Source organism: Rattus norvegicus, chromosome 5, assembly GCF_036323735.1.
Source record: "Rattus norvegicus strain BN/NHsdMcwi chromosome 5, GRCr8, whole genome shotgun sequence".
Taxonomy (NCBI): domain Eukaryota; kingdom Metazoa; phylum Chordata; class Mammalia; order Rodentia; family Muridae; genus Rattus; species Rattus norvegicus.
The window spans coordinates 143,189,943-143,212,686 of record NC_086023.1 but is presented as its reverse complement, the minus strand read 5'-3'; the positions used below and the strand labels follow the sequence as shown (position 1 = coordinate 143,212,686).

Genomic DNA, 22,744 nt, shown 5'->3' with positions numbered 1-22,744 from the left:
CCCAGTGCTAGTCTCTGATCATCAAAAGGGCTAACAGGCTGGAGCCCGCGGAGCCAGACCTTGCACAGTGCTTGGGTGTCCTGTGGTCTCTGAGATACTCGCCAGGAGGACTCTTTTTTGGAAGGCATTGCATGTGTTCATCTCTCCTTCGCAGAGAAGAGGAACTCAGGCAAGAGAGTCTCATCCTAACTTGCTCAAACAAGTAGGGCCAGCCTTCTGAGACCACAATCATAGCGTGAATTCAACCAATCACAGCCTGCTCTCTGTAGTTCCACATGTATATAGGTATATGACTGCTCATGTATATTGAATAGTCAGGCTTTCTTTCTCACCATAATTCCACAACAATACAGTGAACCGCCCAGCACTTACACTGTACTGTGCACTGTGAGATATCTAGAGCTGATGTGAGGAGGATAAGAGCACAGATTAGTGATATGTACAGACGACACAATTTTATACCAGAGACTTGAGCATTGTGCTGTCTGGTTTCATGTCACCTTGACACAAGCTAGAATTTTCTGAGAGGAAGGAGCCACAATTGAGAAAATGCAAGTCTACTGGGCACTCTCATGGTTAATGATTGAGGGAGAGGATCGAGGCCACAGTGGGCGGGCGGGGCCAACCCTGGACAGGTGGTCCTGGGTTTTATAAGGCTGAATAAGCCATGAGAGCAAGAACGCCAGGAAGCAGCACCTCTCCGTGGCCTCTGCGTCAGCTCCTGCCTCCCAGTTCCTGCCCTGCTTGAGTTGTTGCGTTGACTTCCTCCATGACAGACTGAGATGTGGAAAAGGGCGTGGAAAAAGAAAACACCCTTTCCTGCCCAAGTTGCTTCGGGCCACGGTGTTTCATCACAGCCATAGAAACCCTACCTGTGGCAAGCATCTCCAAGGGGGTCCTGGAGCCCCCCACCCCAACTGTGAATGCTACGAATACCAAGGGACAACTCGCTATACGGCCTTGCTTCTAGGCCAGTGTGTGTGATGGGGAGGAAGTTGGGTAGGAGCAGAGGATGTAGGGAAAGGAGGAGTCAACACCAGGATGGCCAGAGGGTGTCTAAATGGTACCAATCTCAGTGGAGAGTGAGTTTGGGGACCATCACGCCATTTTTAACTTTCAGAGCAACTTCTTACTCATTTTCTAAATAAGGAAAGAGCGCCGGGGTGGGGGTGAGGCTTGCTGAAGAGGTACCTGAGCCACGAGGGCTCTGCCCGCAGCAACACTTCAAGAGGGAGTGGGTTAGGCAGGTGAGGAAGGCTTCCAAAGGAGTTCGGCCAGCTTCCTGGTCTGCCCACTGTTCACTGGCTCTCCCGTCATGCTATAATGAAGACTAAGGGTCTCCAATGAGGATTGGAGGCCAGCGCCATGTTCCCAGACTCCCCAGCCCACAGAACGGTGAGCTAGAGAAACTCTTTTGCAAGAGGCTTACTGGGACTATGGCATTCCACCACATGACCTGCTCGGAAACTCAAACTCTGTGTCTTGCTTTCCGACACCCATCCCCAGCTTTCACTCCACTGAGGCTGAAGCACCTCTGCCCTGCCCCACCTTCCCAAGCTTCTTGTCCTATGCCAGATGCTTTTGTACATATCCCAGCCACTGGACAGGGGTGGCTCAAAATGTCTGCAGCTGATCTTTTCGACTCAGACAAGCAGCAATTCTCCCTGGAAGTGTCTCCATCGGTCCTTTACTTACACGCAAGTCTACTAACGATCCATCTCTGACACGGGGACCCTGGCTTCCCTCCTAACAGGCAGCGACTGTGAAGGTCTGGGGTCCGACATCCTTATGAATTCCTAAGCATTCTTGACCCTCGTTGTGGAAAGAAGTGTCAGCCAGACTAGTAAACTCCTGAGTGTTTCAATGTTTACCTCCTTCAATGTTGACGTAAGTTGGGAGTAGTCTGGTGAATTGCCTGGGAAGGAGGGTGAGCTGCTGATGGAAGTCTGCTTCTAGACCTAGGCCTAGGAAGGCCAGGAGAGTGAGGCAAACTTTTGCTTTGCAGCGGTGTACGCAAGCTTGGGGCTGGAGCTGAGCTTCTGGCACCATGTCTGATGCTCACCCTTCTCAGCACGAGGCTCTCCCAACACTTGACAGAGGCTAAAATAGTAGCCTTCCCAGGGCCTCTGACTCAGTTTACCGATCTCTGGGCCCAGAAGGCAAGCTGACTCAGTATGAAAGATGACATCTCTGCTTTGGTGGGGAGCAGTGGTTCTCAAACTGAGTCAAGACCTTGGGGATGGCATATGAGATATCATGTGTATCAGATGTTTACATTATGATTCAAAGCAGTAGTGAAATTAGTTATGGTGTAGCAATGAAATAATTCTATGGTTGGGGTCACCACAACGTGAGGAACTGTACTCAAGGGTTGCAGCATTAGGAAGGTGGAGGACCACTGGTGGGGAGGCTCACGTGCTAGTGAAACTGCTCCCTCTGGTCCCTAGCTTCAGTAGGGAGTGTGGGGAGGGGGGTTGCTTTCTTTTCTTCATGGCTATGACAAATCCCTGTCGGACCAGCTCAAGGAAATAAAGGTTTATTCCAGCTTCTGGTTATGGACACTTGGATCCCGTCATAGTTAGGGGAACGGAGGAAAAGCAGTTGACACTGCAGAGGTGGGAAGGTGCTGAAATGAGTTCATACCACGGTGGACCCGGAAGCAGAAACTGTGGCAGGAACCAGGGGCTGTGTGTAACCCTGATGGACCTAGTTAAGCAGCTGGTCCTACCCCCTAAGGTCCCAGAGCCTTCAAAAATACTGCCACCTTGAGGCAGTCAGGGACAGTCTAGATGTAAGTTGTAATGAGTGGCAGGGCCTGGAGTCCTCCCTCCATGTTGGTCTTCCTGTCTGGGCTTCTCTACAACGTTTCCTATGGCCAGTGACACAGAGCACCCCCATCCCTGTGGTATGAGGGCAGTGACATGGAGAGCCAGAGAAGAGGCCTCTTTGTGTAGCTCTTGTTTTCGTGGTTTTTTGTTCAAACTGCCCTGGGCCAAGACCCTAAGTGCTCAACACGGTGAACTGTGGGCAACTCTGCGGCTTGGCAAAAAGTTGCATTTCCGATGCCAAATGTTGACACACTGAATTCACTGTCGACTGGGGACCTTTTAGCAACATTCAGCATAACATAATAGACTAATTCATTAGCACCCCATGGGTCTGGATGGGAAGAAGCCGATGCTCGGGAAACATGGCCTCAAGGAACAACAGATGAAAATATCTTTCCCATGATGTAACTGTTATTGCCGGGAAGTGGCATTAATTGTGATTGCTTATCTATTAATTTATTATAATTCTCTCTCTCTCTCTCTCTCTCTCTCTCTCTCTCTCTCTCTCTCTCTCCCTCCCTCCACCTCCAGGCTCTTACCTACACATGACATGCACCAGGGGCTCATCTGGAGCTGATTAGCACAGGGTTATCTGGGAATGGCTCAAAGCTGCCTGACATCGATAATGGCAGCTGGGGTAATTAAAATGTCTTCTGCGTGGGAGAAGCGACTTTGGAGAAATTTTTCGAGGGGAAAGGTTGATGATGCGTGTTTCCTAAGATAAATGCCAAATACCACTGCCCTTCCCAGTGTAGCCAACCACTGACCAATGGGCATGAAAAGGAAGAGTCACGAGATAGGACCCTGAGCCAACAGGGCTGGGAGGAAGATTCTGAAGCTGACAACAGGCTGTGATTGAGGGATGAGGACCGAGGGGAACTCAGTGGATGCCCTGACCCACGGGGGGTGGGTGGGGAGAGTGTACTAGGATTGTCGAGGATTCCCCCATAAAATCCTCTGTTTACGTTGTGGAGGCCACATATCCCTGGAAGGGCCTGGTACCCTAGGCCTCAGAAAGGGGCTGGAGGAAGAACGGTGCCCTAGAGCAGCCACAGGCAAGACCCAGAATAAGAACTTAAGCCTCTACATCTGTCATGTGACAAGACAAGTGCCATTTTCCTATCATTTTGGTGCGGAACAGATATCACACTCTCTCCCCTAGTGGCCTGGAAAGGGAAATCAGAGGATGCAGGCAAGGTCCTAAGTATGGGCGCTGCTGGAATTCATGAAGGCTCTGTTTACCCCATTAGTGTCAGTCACCATGCTGGACCATAATGGCCAGACATCATGAAGAGGAGACTAGGGACTCCGCAGTGACAGTTGTCAGCAGAGGGCTTGGCATCCGGAGCGCTTGCACTGGGGAAAGATCTGGCTGGCTGCCTGTCGCTGAGTCATCTCTCTGAGCCTCAGTTTCCATTTTTCTAGGGGGAGTCACAGCTCCCCTTGAGACTTGTTTTGAGGAAGGGAGGACACACAGGAAGCAAAAGCAGGAGGTGCTTAATGAGTTAACTTGACCCTTCCGTGGTTGTAAATGCCAAGTGTTGTTCCAAGCATCGCCCACTCTCAACGCTTTGGACACTCACCCTTATCCAGTGACAATGTTATTGTCAATGTTTTATAGATACAGGCTTGAGGCAAAGAGAAAGGAGGTCCCTTGTCTAAGGAACTGAAGCATCTTTTTTTGGTGGTGTTGTGTGAGTGGTATGTATATGGTGTAAATGGTGCATACATGTTGTTGTAAAATTATAAAAATAGGCTGTCTTTTACCCCGCTAGGTACAGCACTGTAGTGCCCCAAGATATCTGTTAGATATCTTGCCAGAAGCACACATCCCAATTCTGTGGCAGTCCAGGGTCCCTAGCTGACGCACACTCTCTTAAACTTAAATCGCTACATGAAGAACACACAACACAATAATCTCTGATCCAATTGATAAGATACAATTGCCCACCTAAACATACAAAGCCCTGTACACATCCATACCTTAAGAACATTTATAACGACCTGCAAATACACAGAGTGGAATCTTTTTTTTTTTTTTTTTTTTTTGGTTCTTTTTTTTTTCGGAGCTGGGGACCGAACCCAGGGCCTTGCGCTTCCTAGGTAAGCGCTCTACCACTGAGCTAAATCCCCAGCCCCTCACAGAGTGGAATCTTAACGTCAACCTCCATATTCTCTCCACAGCTACCCTGCTGTCTCCTCCTGTCTCTTCCTCCTTTCCGTTCCCGTCTCCTCCCCTTCCCTCAAACTTTTCTCCCGCCCATCCTTCCTTTTCATCCAATGACGGGCCTCCTTCTATCTTGTACCTGTGACATCATCCCACACATACACAGATGTCTGTGCAGAGACCCGAGGAAGACGTTGGGTGTTCTGATCTATTGCTGTCCACCTCATTCCCTCGAGACAAGGTCTCTTGCTGAATGTGGGGCCAGGAAGCCCCAGCAATCTCCTGTCCCCAAACGCTGAGGTTGAAAGTGTGCACGCAACCACGCCCATCTTTTTACGTGGGTTCTGCCGATTCAAACTCGGTTCTCGAGATCGAGCAGCGAGTGCTGATCGATCCACCTCCCCCTCCAAATGAAGCATCTTAATCCCAAATCAGACACACCAGAGTCCATGATCTTAACTGCCTGTTGCAAGTGATGATGAGAACTGAGCTTCCTGATTGCAGTCTAATTTGTATGGCGGCCATTCATCCACTCATCTCCCTCTCAGGCTTCACAGAGCACCTGCTGGAGGCCGGGCACTCCGTGGGGACCGCAGACAGCCTTGCTCACAGAGGAAGTTTCAGAACTTGTGTGTGAGCTTTGCGTCGGGTCGGGCCCATCCCTGTTCATCCTCCCAGCTCGGAAGTGAGGAGCTCAGTATTTGCTGATGGTTGTCAGGTAAGTGAACAGCTGCATTAGAGAAGCAAGATCTAGGATGCTCGGGGTACTGCAGGGTGGTAGACGAGAGGTGCTAGAATGCCTTTTCTGAGACCTTTGATCTCGACATCCATGGACAGCGGCATGGCTACAGAGGCACCGGTAGAGGTGGGGCCTGGGAGTGCTGCCATCTCTAGTCTTGGTCTGGAGCCCCAACAGGGATTGAGCACCTTGTCCTAACACCCTGATGACTTTCTAGGACACAGACTGGTGGAAAGTGACTGGGGTGAGGTGGGGCCTTGGGAAGAAAGTATCTGGTCTCAGTCCCCAGTCCCTGTCTCCCTTGAGTGCTTTCATCAGGTGTCCAGGTCTGATTCACAACCAGCAGGATGGCCAAGCTGGCCACGAGCTCTGCGTGGGCACAGTGTGCTGTGAATGGAGGTTGTGTGGCCATCAGGGTGTTGTGGTGACGATTCTGTGCTGGAAAGAAACCCTCGCGGGCAGCAGTGGCTCGCTGCTGAGGTATAAATCTGACAAGTGGCTGACTGGAAGCTAAGAACACAACACAGAGAGCTGTGAGGACATGGCTGGCTCTCCAACTCCAGTGTGAGGCAACCCTAACACATCACGGGAGAGCTAACCTGCATCCCGGCCTTTGCTTAGCCTCTTCCTTCTGTGTGGAATATCCTTCCTGTCTCCCCCGACTGCTGGTGCGCTCCTATTGATCCTTCAAGGCCCAGCTCAAGCACCTGCTTTTCTAGAAACCCTAACTCAAGCATTCCATCTTCTACCAGCCCTACGACTCCCAGTATCTCTTTGTGCTGTCTCCCGAGGTCACAAGCCAACTGTATCCAAGCCCGACATGAAGAGGAAGACAGAATGACCAGCTCGGTCCAGACGCTGGGTGAAGAACAGGAACTGGTGCTCTATACTGAACAAATCATCTAGAAGGTGGTAGGGGTGAGGGCTACAGGTCCCTGAACGGGGGATGGCAGGGAGGGAGGGTGCGGCTGGCCCCAAGGTTTGGCAGCTCAACGCCGGTGCCCTCTTTGTCACAGGATGCCATGATTCTGCTGATCTCAGACCACAACTAATTATTCTAATGGGTTTAAATGGCCTTAAATGTTCTCAGAGTTTGGACGGGACCCATCTGGAGCCGGCAGGTGGGCTGCTCCCAGTGACTGCAAGGGGCTGAGTTCAGCATGGATGCTGCAGGATCCAAGGTGGTCATTCTAGGTGTCCTGGGGGGGCCTTTGGCAGATGTGGGTGGGAGGGCAGTCTCTGAAGAGTGGCAAGGCCAGCTCTACACCAACTCCACTCTCACCCCTGGTCCTAATCAGCTTACCAAGCCTCCCAAGGAGGTAGAAACCCATTTTTGCAGAGGAAGAAACTGAGGCATGAAGGGCTGGTGACTTACCCAGGGCCCCCACAGAGAAGCTCTTCTCCACTGTGGCTCCAGAGATCATGCCCCTGCCTTTTCAAAGGTGGGCAGGTCACAAAGATTTCTTTGTGGCCTCACCTGGAGCAACACCGAGAGCCTTAAGAAGGTTTGGTTCTCTTCAACTCTAGCACCTTCCCCAGCAGGCTGGCCCAGGCCCAGATCAAGCAACCTTCACTCAAGGAGGTCCCACCCTGCCTTGCAGGACCCGGAGGTACATTACCAGAGTGGTGAAGATGAAGTGGTAGTATTCCGTCATCATGCCCATGGCCATGGCCTGTGGGGAAGCAGAGTGTCAGCTGACAGCGTGGAGTACCCTGGGAGCCCTCCACTCACCAGAGCAGGGGAGTTGGGGGACAGGCGGTGGGCTGTGTGGGATTATCTGCTCAGAGTAAGGGTGAGACGTTGGGTAGGACATGAACTGCCTGGCAGACAGCAAGGTTCCTGCCTCAATGTTTAGAAAAATCACCTGGGGGGAGTTTCCAGTGTGCAATTTGGGGCCACTTTCTCCAAAAGTCCCCAGTTCTGCAGGCTAGCGAGGAGACGTCCAGCTGTCTGAATTTTTCAGTCTGGACCTGTCACTCAGACGGAAGCTTGGGCTGCCTCAAGAGCCTGGCTCTGCATGGTTGAGCTCCCCGAGTGAGCCAGGCTTGAGAGGGATGTCCCCAGCATGAGTGTCCCCCAGGAGCAATGACACCTCCATGCTTCCCTGAGCCCATCAGGTCACATGACATACCACACACTCCTCTGGGGGTTCTTGCACAGCGGCACGAGGTCTCTGTGTGATGATGTATCTTGTGTGTTTTATTAGAAGTCTGTAATCTATAACACTAATGACCGTAATGCATTTTCTACAGAGTTCTTCAGAAAGCAGGACCCACCAAGGGCTCTGGAGGAAAATGTCACAGGGTCAAATATACCTTGAACTGCTGCATGTTCTCTGTCACCCTCACTGCACTGGCAGGGCTGGAAGGATGCCAGCAGCCAGGAAAGGCCTCAGCCTCTTTTAACCCACGTTCAGTCCAGGGTCCTCGTCTAACTGTTTTCCAGTCAGACAGACCTGGGGCTAATCTAGCAGGAAGACCCCGGCTGGCAGCTCTACCTTCAGCCCTGGTCTCTTCACTTGTCAACCATCTGTAATAATAAGGCCCTGCTTTCAGGGTCACCGAGGAGGGACAGACACCCGCTGAGTGACTCCTAGGTAAGGCAATGTTCTGACTGTCATTCTATCACACATGATGGGGAGAGAGGGGGAGCCCCAGAGCAATGCAGGTTACAGGACTTCTGCATGGGGATCCTCCACAGGGACAGGAGGCAGGCCCAATGCCAGAAACACCATCTCTGTTGTCCTGTCTCACTGATGCCCCCAGAGCTGTCTGAGGTGGGATTACGAATGAACTCTGTTCAGAGGAAGTAGTGATGGTGACTCTGTCATGTAACACAGAAGAGGACAGGCAGGACAATAGGAAAAAGATCTCCCGCCTGCCCCTTAGGTAGGATGCCATGTATCCCAAGCTGGTCTTGAACTTGTAGTGTAGCTAAAGATGACATTGAATTTCTGAGTCTTCTGCCTTTACCTTTGACTGCTAGGATTACAGGCACATGCCATCGTATGTGGATTGTGAGGTGCAGGAGGCTGAGCCTAGGGCCTTGTGTATTTTAATTTTAGGTAAGCAGTCTAACCAATTGAGCTAGATCCCTAGGACTCAGGCACTCTATGCCTCTTTCTTAACACCGCGCATAGCTACGTAGCCCAGGCTGGCCTTGAACTCATGATTCTCTTGCTTTCGATGTCAGTGGACCATGCAGGATGAAGAACCACCCTCTTCTTCCTCCATCATGGCAAGGCTCAATGCATTGTTTAAAGAGCCGTCTCCTAGTCATTAAGAGTAGCAGCAAGTGTCACAGCTATGGGGACTTAGTCACTGGGAGGGGCAACGAGACATCTGGGGACTGCACTGAGAAGCCAAGGCTCTCTGTGTACCCAGTGCACCCCATCACCAGCGTTCTGTTCTCATGCCTACCTCTCGGTAGCCTGGTGGAAGCGGGCTAGGAGGCAGTGTTTATTCTGGGGAAGTCTGACATGACGGGAACTGGAGTAAAAGGACCATTATACTGTTGGTATGACTGAGGCACATAGAGTCACAGTGGCTCCCCCAAGGTCTTACTGCCAGCTGGAAAGACAGCCAGGGTGCTCCCCCCCCCCAGCTCAGTTAAGTGCTCACCCACCTACCTGCTTGAGGATCTGGGCTGCCATGGTGTGACTGCAGTCAAAGATGATACGGAACTCCCGGCCCCGCTTCATCTCTTTGAGCAAGGGGCGTGAGTCATCGGAGTCGATGGGGAGCTGGCGAATCTTCAGGCGGATGTTGTACCTAGATGGAGCCATGATGAGCTCCTGCAGCCGGATGAGACCTGAGGGGCCCGCAACACAGAAGACACACATGTGCATGCATGCACAAACCATCTCAGGCATCTACTCAGATGCCTCTGTGTTAGCCTTCCTTGTTTTCTCCGTTCAGAAACAATTCCCTACCCTCAAACAACCCCCATAGCCACGCCAGCTTAGGAGCTCTTCCCTTATCTGCCTCTGCCTGGCCCCCATTTCCCCTCAGTCTGCCATGACTAGAGCACCATAGTCCCTGGCCCAGGGCCTCGACACTTAGGGAGAACTCAAACAACATTTTTGTAATTGGACAGACTTACTGTTTTCCTCTCCCCACATTGAAAAAAAAATCTATCCTCCACCTTGGCATTTTGTAAAACCACTTAATCTGTGGACTTCCAGGGAAAACAGAATGTCACTTCCTGGAGACAAATGGCTTGCTTAGGTCTAATTAAGTTCATTTCCTTCCCTATTTCAAGCTCCGTTCTTGCTGACTCCTCTGTGGGTTCTGGGAGGGAGGCTGCTTACGGCTCTATTGCTCCTACCCATGCCCACTGATGGAGGGGCCGAACCAGCCGATGGGTGCTCCCTCCCTCTCGGCCTTGTGCCTTCAGCCCAGGCTCTTCACATACTTGTGTCCAATTCCCCACTCTCATATCCCAGTTTTCCTTGGGATAAATAAATAGGAGATGTGCCCCCCCACCCCCCGCTCCCACCCAAACTCTGAGTTGATGTGACTCAGAGAGGATCCATCCCAGCTCTGGGAGTAAAGCCCACGGCATCAACACATCCTCTGGCAAAAGGAACAGTAGTTCTGAGATTAATTAGTGCCAGGTAAGAAACCTGCACTATCTTTCTGCAAATAAAGAAGGTGTAAGTCTGGGGTCACCACGTGCAACCAGAGATAAGATCCATCAGAGAATGGGGAGAAACGTGTCCTGATGACACACATGTGAACTTCTAGGTCAAACAGTACTGTAAACTGAGGCTGTCCTCTCAAGTTTTCATAAAGGCTGCCCGTAAGAACCACACACATGCACACATACATACACGTTTAAGCTAACGTGCACTGAATTAACGTTTGTAGTCAGTGGTTACAATGTTTCCTATCTGCACTGAACTAACTTTTGTAGTCAGCTGTTACAATGTTTCCTATCTGTACAGCCTCTCCCCACTCTGACGTTCTACTCTAGAATCCTTCCACTGCAATCCCAGTTTCCGAAGCAGTCCCCAGGACCCAGTCTAAGCCCATCCAGTTCTCCCTTTCCTTCGGGTTTGCTTCCACCAGCCTCCTGGGCTTGGGAACCAACCCTCTCAAAGAGCCTAGGTTCTGGATGCGCAGGTGGAAGAAGTCTGGTTTCAGCAGGTTTCTGACCTCCTAACACCTTCCTAGGCAATGGAGGGGATCAGTAGACTTCAGCCAAGGAGGGTCCATAAGCTATTCTTATCTCACCCAGAAGCCCAACTTCTCCAGCAGTTCCGGGATCTCCCACTGTTGCTGCTGGCCTCTCAGACCTATTACCTGAAGGCCTCCATGCTTACCACACTCCTGCCCGCTCCTTTTCCTGACCCTGTTCAGCATTACCAGGCCTGTGTGCTCTGGAGACCCAGATCATGAGGACAGGGATAGGTTAGATGCTGGAGTGGAAGCCACCAGGGCCGGCTTGTCAGCCAAGCACATCACCCCATGTAATGCATAACGACCCACATTCTCTAGCAGCAAATGTCAGACTTCCTTCCCATCAGTGTAGTCCCCGAGGATACTGTGGCTCCTCCTGGCCCACCTCCAGAGGACCGGGCTGTCTGTGTTTGCCTGAGACCAAGCTTTCTTTTGCCTGTCTCCTTAATCAATCCCTCCCAGAATATCCACACTGAATCACGGTTATTGGAACCGTGTGTTTTTCACTTATGAAGCACTTCTGTGCGCATACCCCCATTTAACCATCTCCGTCCGGAGCCACGGAGGCACGCAGAATGGGACCCTTCAGGCTGGTGGGATAGACAAGGAATAAGAGAGCCACGGAGGTTAAGGGACCACCCCTAATTTTGAACCAGGCCACAAATGGGATTGGGTTTTGAGAAACAGTGTTTCGCCTTCTAAGCAAAGACCTTTTTCTCCACCCCAAGGCTCTTTTCCTCCCTAAGCCTTTTCCTTTCAGCCCTGGCAGGAGTCTGTACACAGACTGGATTAAGAAATGGAAACATGTCGAGGCTCAAAGGTCACTCCTCCACAGTCACTCTCCTTGAGGCTACTACTGTGAAACGGAGGAGCCAACCTCCTCACCCCTCCCTAGATCCATACCCTTTGCACGGTGCTGGGCAGTGCCCGCCCACCAGGCTCAACGCCGTCATTTGGTTTGGTCGGCTCGATATTAGCAGGCATGATGGAACCCCACACTGGCTGATTCTCTTGCTCCTTGGCCATAGTTAGGACAACAGTGCCTGCGTGAGCCTGCTGGAGGACAGCAACACAGGGAAGAGAGCCAAGGCCAGCCTAGAGCTACCAGCAGGCAGGCAAGCAAGCTAGCCGAAACCAGAGGAGCAGCTGGCCAGGCCCAGTAAGCCACTGACCTTGTGGACTCAGGAGCTAAAGAAATGTTTGTTGTTTTAGGCCACTGAATTTTGGGGGAGGGCATTGTTACACAGCTTATTTTAGAAAGGGCTAACAGATGCATCCTCGGCTGGCATGCCAAAAGAGGCTGGCAATGTGCCAGTCCTCGTGACTGTTCAGAACCAGCCAGTGGCACTCTTGCTCTCATTTGACCATGCCTTGGAGTAGTGGGCATGGGCTCCACGAACTGAACAAGACTGTCTTCTAGAAGGTGCAGAGACAGACACATCTTGTTGACAAGGGCTATGAGTCACATTAAGACCATTTCCTTCCTGCTTGGGGTACTGGCCTCCGAAGTGACGTCTGGTGCAGCAGCAACACTAGTGTGCCAAGGAGGAGGAGGTCAAGAGGGTATAATAATGTCCACTCAGCACTCTGACCTTGTCAAGCTGCTAAATAAGCCTTAGAAATGTCCAGCCCACACCCCTTAGCCACACAAAACGAAATAAAGTGGCGACTGCTTAAATAGATTTGAACTGGGTCCCAACAGCTAAACCATGGACAGTCCTGTCCCCAACAAAGCCAGAGCTGGCCGAATACATTGTGCTTCCCACCACACGGTGGTCCAGCCTGGGGAAATGTCTTGGTTAGAGGGCTTCTGCTTCCCACTGTCTATTTTTGAATGCTGTATTCTTCAGGGCAACTCTGAATCCTAGAACCCATTGTTTTCTTGACTAAACCCCTTATCTCATTGCCTCTGCTCTAAGTACTTTTTAAACTGAACTGAATTGAGACAAATTGAAAATCAAACTGAATTAAATGCTAATGAAATACTGTAAGAAAAAAAAGTATATTGGGCACTGGGAAGGTGAAGAAATGAAGTCATGGCTGTCCCACTTTTTCTTTTTGGAACGGTTAATCAGATTACAGGAGAGTGGGGTTACTGGGATGCATCTCAGTGGTACGGTGCTGGCTTAGAGTGCCCAAGGACTTGGGTTTGATTTTTAGCATCTTGTACAAGGAAAAAAAAAAACGGAGGGGAAGATACCATCTAGAAGTCACTGTCAATTCCAGGCCATCAAGGCTGAGGATCAAGTGACGATGATCTGTGGGTAGAGCCGGGGCTGAAAGACCGGAAGCTCCAGGCTTAACCGTGAGCTCTGAGTGGTGTCACTAGCATGGCGCCTGCTAACCTCTTTGCAAAGCTATGCCCTCCCACCTCACCCACCCTGGAAGCCCTGAGCTCCTGGGTAATGACTCAAGCCAGCATCGGCTCTGCCCACTCTACCATCCTGTCCACATCTGTTTCTTCTCTTCTGCTCCCAAGTTCTCTTCGAGCAATCCCTTGATGTAAATGAAGTCTGGCCCCCTTTGTTCCTTTGGGGTCCCAACTCCACCACCAGCTTTTTGCTCTGTTTCCAGCCCTCCTCACACACTGCTCTCTGGGGTGTCTGAGGAAAGTCAGTTTTCGTTATCCCAGGGCCACATTCCTCAGCACCCAGTGGTGCTCCATGACTCACAACATAAAGCCTGAAGCCGGATGTCAGACCTGCACAGCCAGGTGAACCCAGTCTGTGCTGCTTTCCCTGCTCACACTCCACACTTAGGCTGGCTTCTCCAAACCACCCCCTGCCCCGCCACCGCTGCTCCCCCTGCTTCCCCACATTGCCCCACCTCCTCTACTCACACTGTCCCTTTCACCTGCTATGCCCGTGACATGCCCTGTTCTGTCCATCTATCTTCAAGGCCCAGGGCAAATCTCTCCCCTTCTCCGGTAAACCAGCACATACCGGTCAAGGACACAAAGCTCTCTCCCAACCCAGGTGTCTGGGGCTCTGTCATTGCCATTTGACTCTCAGCTCCAATGGCCAAGCGTCACCCGTGCCCTAGAGCCAGGCATCTGCTCTCCTAGAATATGATTAACTCCTCAAAAAAAAATAGGGTTGTGGCACCTTCATTTCTGCACCCTTAAACCATTTCCTGCAAGGCATATTAGAGTTTAATTCCGGATGATTTCAACTCACCCCAAGTCAGGTCAGCCAATGCTTTTAAAGTGTCCATGTTGTGTCAACCCCTGTGCTAAGTCCTAGAGGCACAAAAAACCTATAGTCTGGAAGCAGAAACGGGTTCACAGACAAATGTTTTTATAGAGGCTCTCAACCTGTGGTTGCTACCCCTACAGGGGTCCTCTTATCAGATATCCTGCATATCTGCTCTTTACATGACAATTCAGAATAGCAGCAAAATTATGGATATGAAGTAGCAATGAAACCATTTTATGGTGGTGGTGGTGGTGGGGTCACAACAGCATGAGGAAGTCTAGTTAAAGGGTCCCAGCATCAGGGAGGTTGAGAACCACTGGTTTAGATAAGAGCACCATGTTGCAGGGAAGTTAGAGGGTACTGGACACTGTGGAGTGTTGCCCGGTGGTGACAGAGCCTCAAGCTGGGATCTTAGGGGACAGCTTCTGAGGACTGCATGTAAGTCTGTAGCTGTTTTACCGGACTCTAAGATGGACAAACAGTATCCTGATCATTCTGTCTGTGGGCTTCCATGCTGCTACTCCTGGCCCCCATTAGGAGGTAATCAAGAGCTAACTCGGAGCTGCAGGTAGCCGAGTGCTGGAGGGCTTTTTAAGGCTGGATGCTCTACCTCTTGATACACACAGGAGAGCCAGGCCAGATGGGTTAAAGTGACTCGCCAAGGTCACTGTCTCTGAAGAGGCTGGGCTAAGAATTGTCTTGAGATTCAAGTCTTTGTGGGGGGGTGGGGGGGGAGAGGGGGCGGGACTCCCTCGGTGCTAACTAACACAGTGGCCTTGGGCTCAGACAGACCTGAAGGATGGTGTGGGCTGTGATACTAGCGGCTGACAGTGGGCAGGGTCTGTTACTTTGCTGAATCGGTTGCCTTGTTTCTGATTTACCACCACACAGGGTCACTGAGAGATTTGTGAAATTAAATGAGATGATTCTGGCACTCCTTGACTTGTGTGGTGCACACTGCAGTCTCTCCCGTGCACACATCTGGAGTTCTGCCTGCTCTGTCTTCAGAGAGTGAACCTCCCAAAAGGTGGCTGAAGATGAAGGCAGCTTGGCCAGTGCTTCTCCTCTCCCGGCCCTCCCTTGTTTACCCGTAATGCACATTTAGCCAAGACAGTGGCTGGGGATTTGACGCAGATCACAAGGTCCAAAGGAAAGATCCAGAATGTTGGCTGGATCCCCTAGTGACTATCTGTTCTAAGCTCACCCCAAAGGGTCCAGGACTTGGGAAGTAAAGGGTAACACACGATACTAAAGAAAGTTCTGGAAGTAAGTACCATGGTAGTTTTAGATGGCTGGGCAGGACTGGGCTAAGCAGGCCGGGTGAAGAGGAATGCGTGTTGATATGACTCCAGGTGGGCAGGCAGGGCATGGGTGCCAGACCAGTGCCTCTGCACCAGGGAGAGGGAGGGAGGGGGAGGAAACAGGGGAGGGGGGAGGGAATAAGGGAGTGGAGGGAGTCCAACATCAGCTGAAACTCAGAGACCAGGCATTCCCTTCCTCCTCCCTAGAGAATGAGACCCAAGCCTGGGGCCCATTCTACAGGCCTGGCTTAGCTGGGGTCAGCAGTCATGTCAGTAGACAGGAAGCAGGTTTAAGAGCACAGTTCTACATGAGTGTCTGAGGGAAGGCAAAGAAATGGGGGGCGGGGTGCTGTGTGCAGGTGTGGGCAGGATCGGTAGCTAACCTTCCCCTGACTTCCATCCAGGCTTCTAACATGCGTTCTTCCCTCTTTATTCCATAGCTTCCCCGTGAGGAGCTGAGGGCACAGACTGGCAAACCAGCCAGCAGGCGGGAGAGCTGGGATTTACACACAGCCCAGACACACTGCACAGCAGGTCACCCTGAGAGCAAACTGCGAGCAAACTGTGAATGGGTGCAGAGAATACACGCCTCCTGCATTTGGGAGGGTAGGGAGGTAAGAGTGTGGGCGGGTGTTGGGTGGCCATGAAAGTGTTAGCCCAGGTCAATGCTCAGCACGCATGGGCCAAGCACAGGTCTCAGAGCTCTGCTGCAGAAGATGATGCAGGGGTGCGGGGCAGAGGAGTCAGGTGTGAGCCAATGTGGGGTTGAATAAGGTGTGCATGGCTGCTGTGGGGGGAGGGGTATAAGAGACCCCAGGGAGCAAGTGTCAGTATAACTGGCTGCTGTTGGTGTCTGGTATACAATGGGACTTTCTCCTCAGAGACAGCTGTGCTAGGCAAGCAGACAACACTAATCTTGGGGCTCTGCTCCCTCACCCTCACCCCTGACCCCAAGCCTTGGCAGGTCTAGCCACCCACCTGTACTGTCATCATAGACTACGGTGGCTGACCGCCACTTGAGGGACTGGACCAAGTCGAGGATGGCGTGGCTGAGAGAGGCGTAGTCGGGGTAGAGGTTCACGTAGAAGGTGTCCTTGTTGTCCAGGGGGTGGTGCTTCCAGCGCAGTTGGATGTGAGGAACCTCCAAGGCATTGCAGATGGACTGGACGGCATTGGTGCAGGAGCCCTGGGATGGCCCAAAGATGGCTACCACACCGAGCGCCAACTGGTCACAGGCTACAACAGAGGAGGGTGACACGGGGTCAGTGAGGTGCTTAGTGCACTGGGAGTGGGCAGTGATTTTGAGATCCGCATAGACATGTGGGGAAAAGAGCCAGAGGAACCCTGCGGGGGTGTATGTGTGAGGCCAACTCATAAGTCTCAGTTTCTTCATCTGAGCAATGGGGTTGTAACAGTCTCTCCTTCATCTGACACAAGGGACGTAAAGAGAGATAACTATAAGGCCAGTTGTGGAGCGCACTGGCCCAGTAACCATGCTACTCAACCATTTTGTCTTTGTAAGTGGCATCCCAGCTTCCAGATAAACAGGAAGCAAACAACTACTGACTGGGGACTCCAGCTTCTGCCTTCCATCCTGGCCTGCTCCCTAAGATCTGATATGAACATCTCCCCTTTCTTTCAGTGATATCATCTGGATATTCAAGATGCTTCTTAGACCTCTGTCTATCTTCATTTCTGTTGCAGTGATAAAACACCCTAAAAGCAACTCAGGAGAGAAAGGGTTTCCTTCAGCTCACAGTTCCCAGTTACAGGTCCATGGTAGTGGGGAAATCCTAGCAGTGACTTCAGACAACTACTCGCATCACATCCACTGTCAAGAGCGGAGAGAAATGAATACATTCATATTCACTTGCTTGCCTGTGTTCAGTTCAATTTCTCTTACACAGTTTAGGAGCCTCTGCCTAGGGAGTGGTGCCACCCACAGTGGACTGTGCCTTCCCACATCTATTAACTTAATTAAAACAACAGACATACCCAGAGGCTAAGCAGGTATAGATGCCACCCTACCATGCCCACCTGAGCCAAGGTACCACTGTCATTTTTCTGCATTAGATGTCAGCCACCCTCCTTGTCATCTCTTCAGCATTTTAACAGCCAGAATCAACCTTCTGTGTGGCTCTTGAAGACCTACTTACTGCAACTTTTCTTCACCCCTGTTCTTATGATCACAGCTACTTTCCTACTCTATCTCTCACCCTTGTCTTTCTCCCTCACAGCCTTCCTGCTGACTTCCAGGACATTCCCCAAGCCCAGTGAGAACACTCACTCATCCCCTGAGCTATCCATCTGACTCTCTCCTTTCCCCCAGGTCTCTGCATCTGCAAGGTTTTATTAGGGAAGCCATCACTGGCCAGCCTTTAATAGTAGCTCAAATCCCCACACCCCCTAAGCACTATAACCCACGGAGACTTTGCTTTAAATATCCATCAAACAAGATCTCCAAAACTAAATACTGCAGCGTTAGGAAGGCTGGTACATTGTTAAACAAATTTTCTGTTTATCCTCCTACCATGATGAATGCGGCAGTCCCCTTTCCATCCCTCCTCTTTTACATACATGCATGCACAAGCATGGTGCATGCGTGTGCACCGCTCCCCCCACCAAATGTTGATAACTTTTAAAAAAAAGAACAGACAACTTTGCTAGGATGCTCAGACTGAAGACTTGACAGAATGACTTGTGTCATTCCCCTGCACTGCTCCAAAAACCCTGCCTCATGGGTCTCCACTCTGCTCTGGTTACCAAGGCTGCAGCATACCTTTTATCCTTACAGTGTACCCCTTTCGTGATGCTCCTGTCCTGGACCAAGGGCTGAGCATCATGTTTGACTGAGACGGGGGCAGCAGATCAGGCACAGAGTACACAGTGCAGAAGACAGTGTTGAGATACTGGTGTTGGTGCAGAGGACAGTTCTGGTGACAGAGCTGTCAGTGGCACTGCAGTCACAGAGATGGAGCCAGCAAGGATGGAAAGAGATGTGAGTGGACAGAGAAGAGGAGCTAGGAACGGTGCTGCAGCGGACCACAGCGCCAGTGGATGGGGCTGCAGCGGAACACAGCGCCAGTGGATGGGGCTGCAGCGGAACACAGTGCCAGTGGATGGGGCTGCTGGGGACCACAGCACCAGTGGGATGGGGCTGCAGTGGACCACAGTACCAGTGAGTGGGATGGGGCTGCCGGGGACCACAGCACCAGTGGGATGGGGCTGCTGGGGACCACAGCACCAGTGGGATGGGGCTGCTGGGGACCACAGTACCAGTGAGTGGGATGGGGCTGCCGGGGACCACAGCACCAGTGGGATGGGGCTGCCGGGGACCACAGCACCAGTGGGATGGGGCTGCTGGGGACCACAGTACCAGTGAGTGGGATGGGGCTGCTGGGGACCACAGCACCAGTGGGATGGGGCTGCTGGGGACCACAGTACCAGTGAGTGGGATGGGGCTGCTGGGGACCACAGCACCAGTGGGATGGGGCTGCTGGGGACCACAGCACCAGTGGGATGGGGCTGCTGGGGACCACAGTACCAGTGAGTGGGATGGGGCTGCCGGGGACCACAGTACCAGTGGGATGGGGCTGCTGGGGACCACAGCACCAGTGGGATGGGGCTGCTGGGGACCACAGTACCAGTGAGTGGGATGGGGCTGCCGGGGACCACAGCACCAGTGGGATGGGGCTGCTGGGGACCACAGCACCAGTGGGATGGGGCTGCTGGGGACCACAGTACCAGTGAGTGGGATGGGGCTGCTGGGGACCACAGCACCAGTGGGATGGGGCTGCTGGGGACCACAGCACCAGTGGGATGGGGCTGCTGGGGACCACAGTACCAGTGAGTGGGATGGGGCTGCCGGGGACCACAGTACCAGTGGGATGGGGCTGCTGGGGACCACAGCACCAGTGGGATGGGGCTGCTGGGGACCACAGTACCAGTGAGTGGGATGGGGCTGCTGGGGACCACAGCACCAGTGGGATGGGGCTGCTGGGGACCACAGCACCAGTGGGATGGGGCTGCTGGGGACCACAGTACCAGTGAGTGGGATGGGGCTGCCGGGGACCACAGTACCAGTGGGATGGGGCTGCTGGGGACCACAGTACCAGTGAGTGGGATGGGGCTGCTGGGGACCACAGTACCAGTGGGATGGGGCTGCTGGGGACCATAGCACCAGTGGGTTGGGGCTGCTGGGGACCACAGTACCAGTGGGATTGGGCTGCTGGGGACCACAGTACCAGTGGGATGGGGCTGCAGTGGACCACAGCACCAGTGGGATGGGGCTGCAGTGGACCACAGCACCAGTGAGTGGGATTGGGCTGCTGGGGACCACAGTACCAGTGAGATGGGGCTGCAGTGGACCACAGTACCAGTGAGTGGGATGGGGCTGCAGTGGACCACAGTACCAGTGAGTGGGATGGGGCTGCAGTGGACCACAGTACCAGTGAGTGGGATGGGGCTGCAGTGGACCACAGTACCAGTGAGTGGGATGGGGCTGCAGTGGACCACAGTACCAGTGAGTGGGATGGGGCTGCAGTGGACCACAGTACCAGTGAGTGGGATGGGGCTGCAGTGGACCACAGTACCAGTGGAATGGGGCTGCTGGGGACCACAGTACCAGTGGATGAAGATGTTGTCATAGCAATGATGGAGGTGATGGCAATAGAGGCAGAGATGGAGGTGACAGCCTGGACAGGGGTGACAAGAACTGTGGTGCTGCCGTCTGTGGTGGTCAAGGGTGATAGCAATATTCACACTGGACCCCATTCTCCCAACGGTGCAGAGCCTAGACCTACGTGGGCTCCTTCCCCATCTCCACTTCTTTCTCTGTGTCCCATCTCTACATCTGTTTCCTAGTCCCTGCATGTTTCTTCCAGCCTCTGAGGAACCTCCAGGATGGGAGAGCTCTCCTATCCACCAGGCCCAGGACAGGGGTTATCATGGCAGCGACAACAGCAGCACTGCTTCCAGATGTTTCCAAGGCGGCAGCCAACCTGGTCCTGGCAGTCCTGTGCATACACCGCAGTAATTACATTATTTGTGGCTTCAATTTTGAACCCATTTTCTGGTCGTTTTACAGTAACGTGATGGTTTGCAGTCATTGTAGGAGGCCCCAGCCTGAATACATCCCCCCTTCGATGGCAATTGTAGTTATAGCTGAAATTATCCCAATCAATTTGTGTCTTAAAAGGCATTGAGCCACCCAGAGAATAAGTGCAGGCAGAGGAGTCCGGGGAGCGCTGGGTCGATTCCAGCCTGCTCTGGACAGGCTTGGAAGGAAACACAGTGCTTTCTGGGCTGCTGGCTCAGAGCCTGCTTGGCAGACTCTCTTCTTTTAATTTTCCACAAAACATTTCAAAATAAAGGCAATAGTGAAAGTTCCTTTTAATGGGGAAAAGGCCTCCTGGGCCTCAAGCAGGAGGAAGGACTGATTCAGCCGGAGCTGCTGGGGTAGCTGGTGCCAGGTTTTGTGTTGCTGTGTCCCCTTGCCCCACATGACTTAAGGTGGATGGGTCCAGCTCAAGGGGTGGGAGGGAACGGTGGCGGTAATTTCCACCTGGAAACAATTGATTATCACTGGATTCCTCAGAATTAGGCCTAAGTGCATCTTCTTGGAAGGGTCCTAATGAAGCTTCTAAGGAACGCAGCCTGGAAAATCAAAGAGCAAAACAAGTACAGGCCAGAGGGGAGCGCAGCTCCTGGGGAAGATGGGGGATGCTGTGTTCAGTGGGAGTTGGCTGGAGAACTGCCTGGGGGGTCAGACAGCGCTGCTTCCATCTGTAGAACAGGGTGGATGGCTGACAGGTTTGAAAAACCGAGAGAGAGGCCACAGACTAAAGCACCCCCTGCTTACGTCTCTGTCTCTGTCTCTGTGTCTCTGTGCCTCTGTGTCTGTCTGTCTGTGTGTGTGCGTGTGAGTGTGTGTGAGAGTGTGTGAGTGTGTGTGAGTGTGTGTGAGTGTGAGAGTGTGTGAGTGTGAGTGTGTGAGAGTGTGAGTGTGAGTGTGTGAGAGTGTGTGTGTGAGAGAGTGTGTGTGTGAGTGTGTGAATGTGTGTGAGTGTGTGTGAGAGTGTGAGTGTGAGTGTGTGAGAGTGTGAGTGAGTGTGTGAGAGTGTGAGTATGAGTGTGTGTGAGTGTGAGTGTGTGAGAGTGTGAGTGTGAGTGAGTGTGTGAGTGTGTGAGTGTGAGTGAGTGTGTGTGAGTGTGTGTGAGTGTGTGTGTGAGTGTGAGTGTGTGTGAGTGTGTGAGTGAGTGTGAGTGTGTGAGTGTGTGAGTGAGTGTGTGAGTGTGAGAGTGGGAGTGTGTGAGAGTGTGAGTGTGAGAGTGTGTGTGAGTGTGAGTGTGTGTGTGAGTGTGTGTGTGAGTGTGTGTGTGTGCGCACGCATGTGTTGGAACCCAGAGCAACATGCCAGAGAAACTCTCTACCACAGGGCTCCACTCCTACGTGAGTCTGTTCCTTTATGGCTGATTAAAATCCCATTGTCTAATTATGGGCCAATCTGTCTGTCTCATGTAGACGGTCCCTTTGTCCATCTTCAGCTTTTTGTTTTTAACAGAACAATGGGTAAAGAGAGACATCCGTCTGGCACAAGGCTCAGCAGATGTATAGATACACCCAAGCATTGCTTTGGTGATGTTGGGTTTGTCCTACCAGTCTCGTGCCCAAGAAACATATCACAACAGTCACGTCTCAACCACGCACAGAAAATCACTTAAGATAGATCAGAGAGCCATACACAAAAGACACGACTACAGAACTCCTAGGAAAAAACAAGGGTGACTGTCTTTAGAATAGACAAGAGACCTCTCAACCAGAACACACAAAGTGTATTATTAATAAATCAGACTTCCTACAATTAAGGACTTTGCTTCTCACACACAAGATATAACTGCTAACAGAGTATTAAAGACAACCCCACATGTAATTAATACAGTACATATAGAGATGTATATATTCACACTGCCCCAAAATGGCTCTTATCAGAATATGCAAAGAACTCCTTTAAATCAACAAGGAAATGACAAACAGCTCAATTTTAAAAAGGTCACTGAAAGGTTCTAAAAAAGAGAAAAGGAATATTCAAATGAGTTATTCAACATTCAGATTAGCAGAGTGAAGCATGTTAGGTCTTATGGGGCAAGGGGACACGGAAGCACAAAACCTAGTGCCCGCTACCTCACCTGTTCTGGCTGAATTAGTTCCTCCTCCTGCATGGAGTGCCAGGAGGCCTTTCCCCATTAAAAGGTACTTCCCCTGCCTCATCATCAGATAGATATGTAAGAAAGGCACAATAAGACAACCACTTCACAAATCGAGCAGAGTGGTC

At 51.9% G+C, this 22,744-nt stretch overlaps 1 protein-coding gene across 2 annotated transcripts in view; it reads right to left on the bottom strand.

The window, feature by feature from the left end:
* The window catches only part of Grik3 (glutamate ionotropic receptor kainate type subunit 3), a 216,432-nt gene that overhangs the window by 56,187 nt on the left and 137,501 nt on the right, over positions 1-22,744 (bottom strand). For both annotated transcript variants that reach the window (NM_181373.3, NM_001112716.1), the window contains exons 3-5: positions 16,389-16,646; positions 9,364-9,545; positions 7,354-7,407 (exon numbers count right to left, since the gene is read on the bottom strand). In NM_181373.3, coding sequence (NP_852038.2) covers positions 7,354-7,407; positions 9,364-9,545; positions 16,389-16,646 — 494 coding nt within the window. The remainder of the gene's footprint in view (positions 1-7,353; positions 7,408-9,363; positions 9,546-16,388; positions 16,647-22,744) is intronic.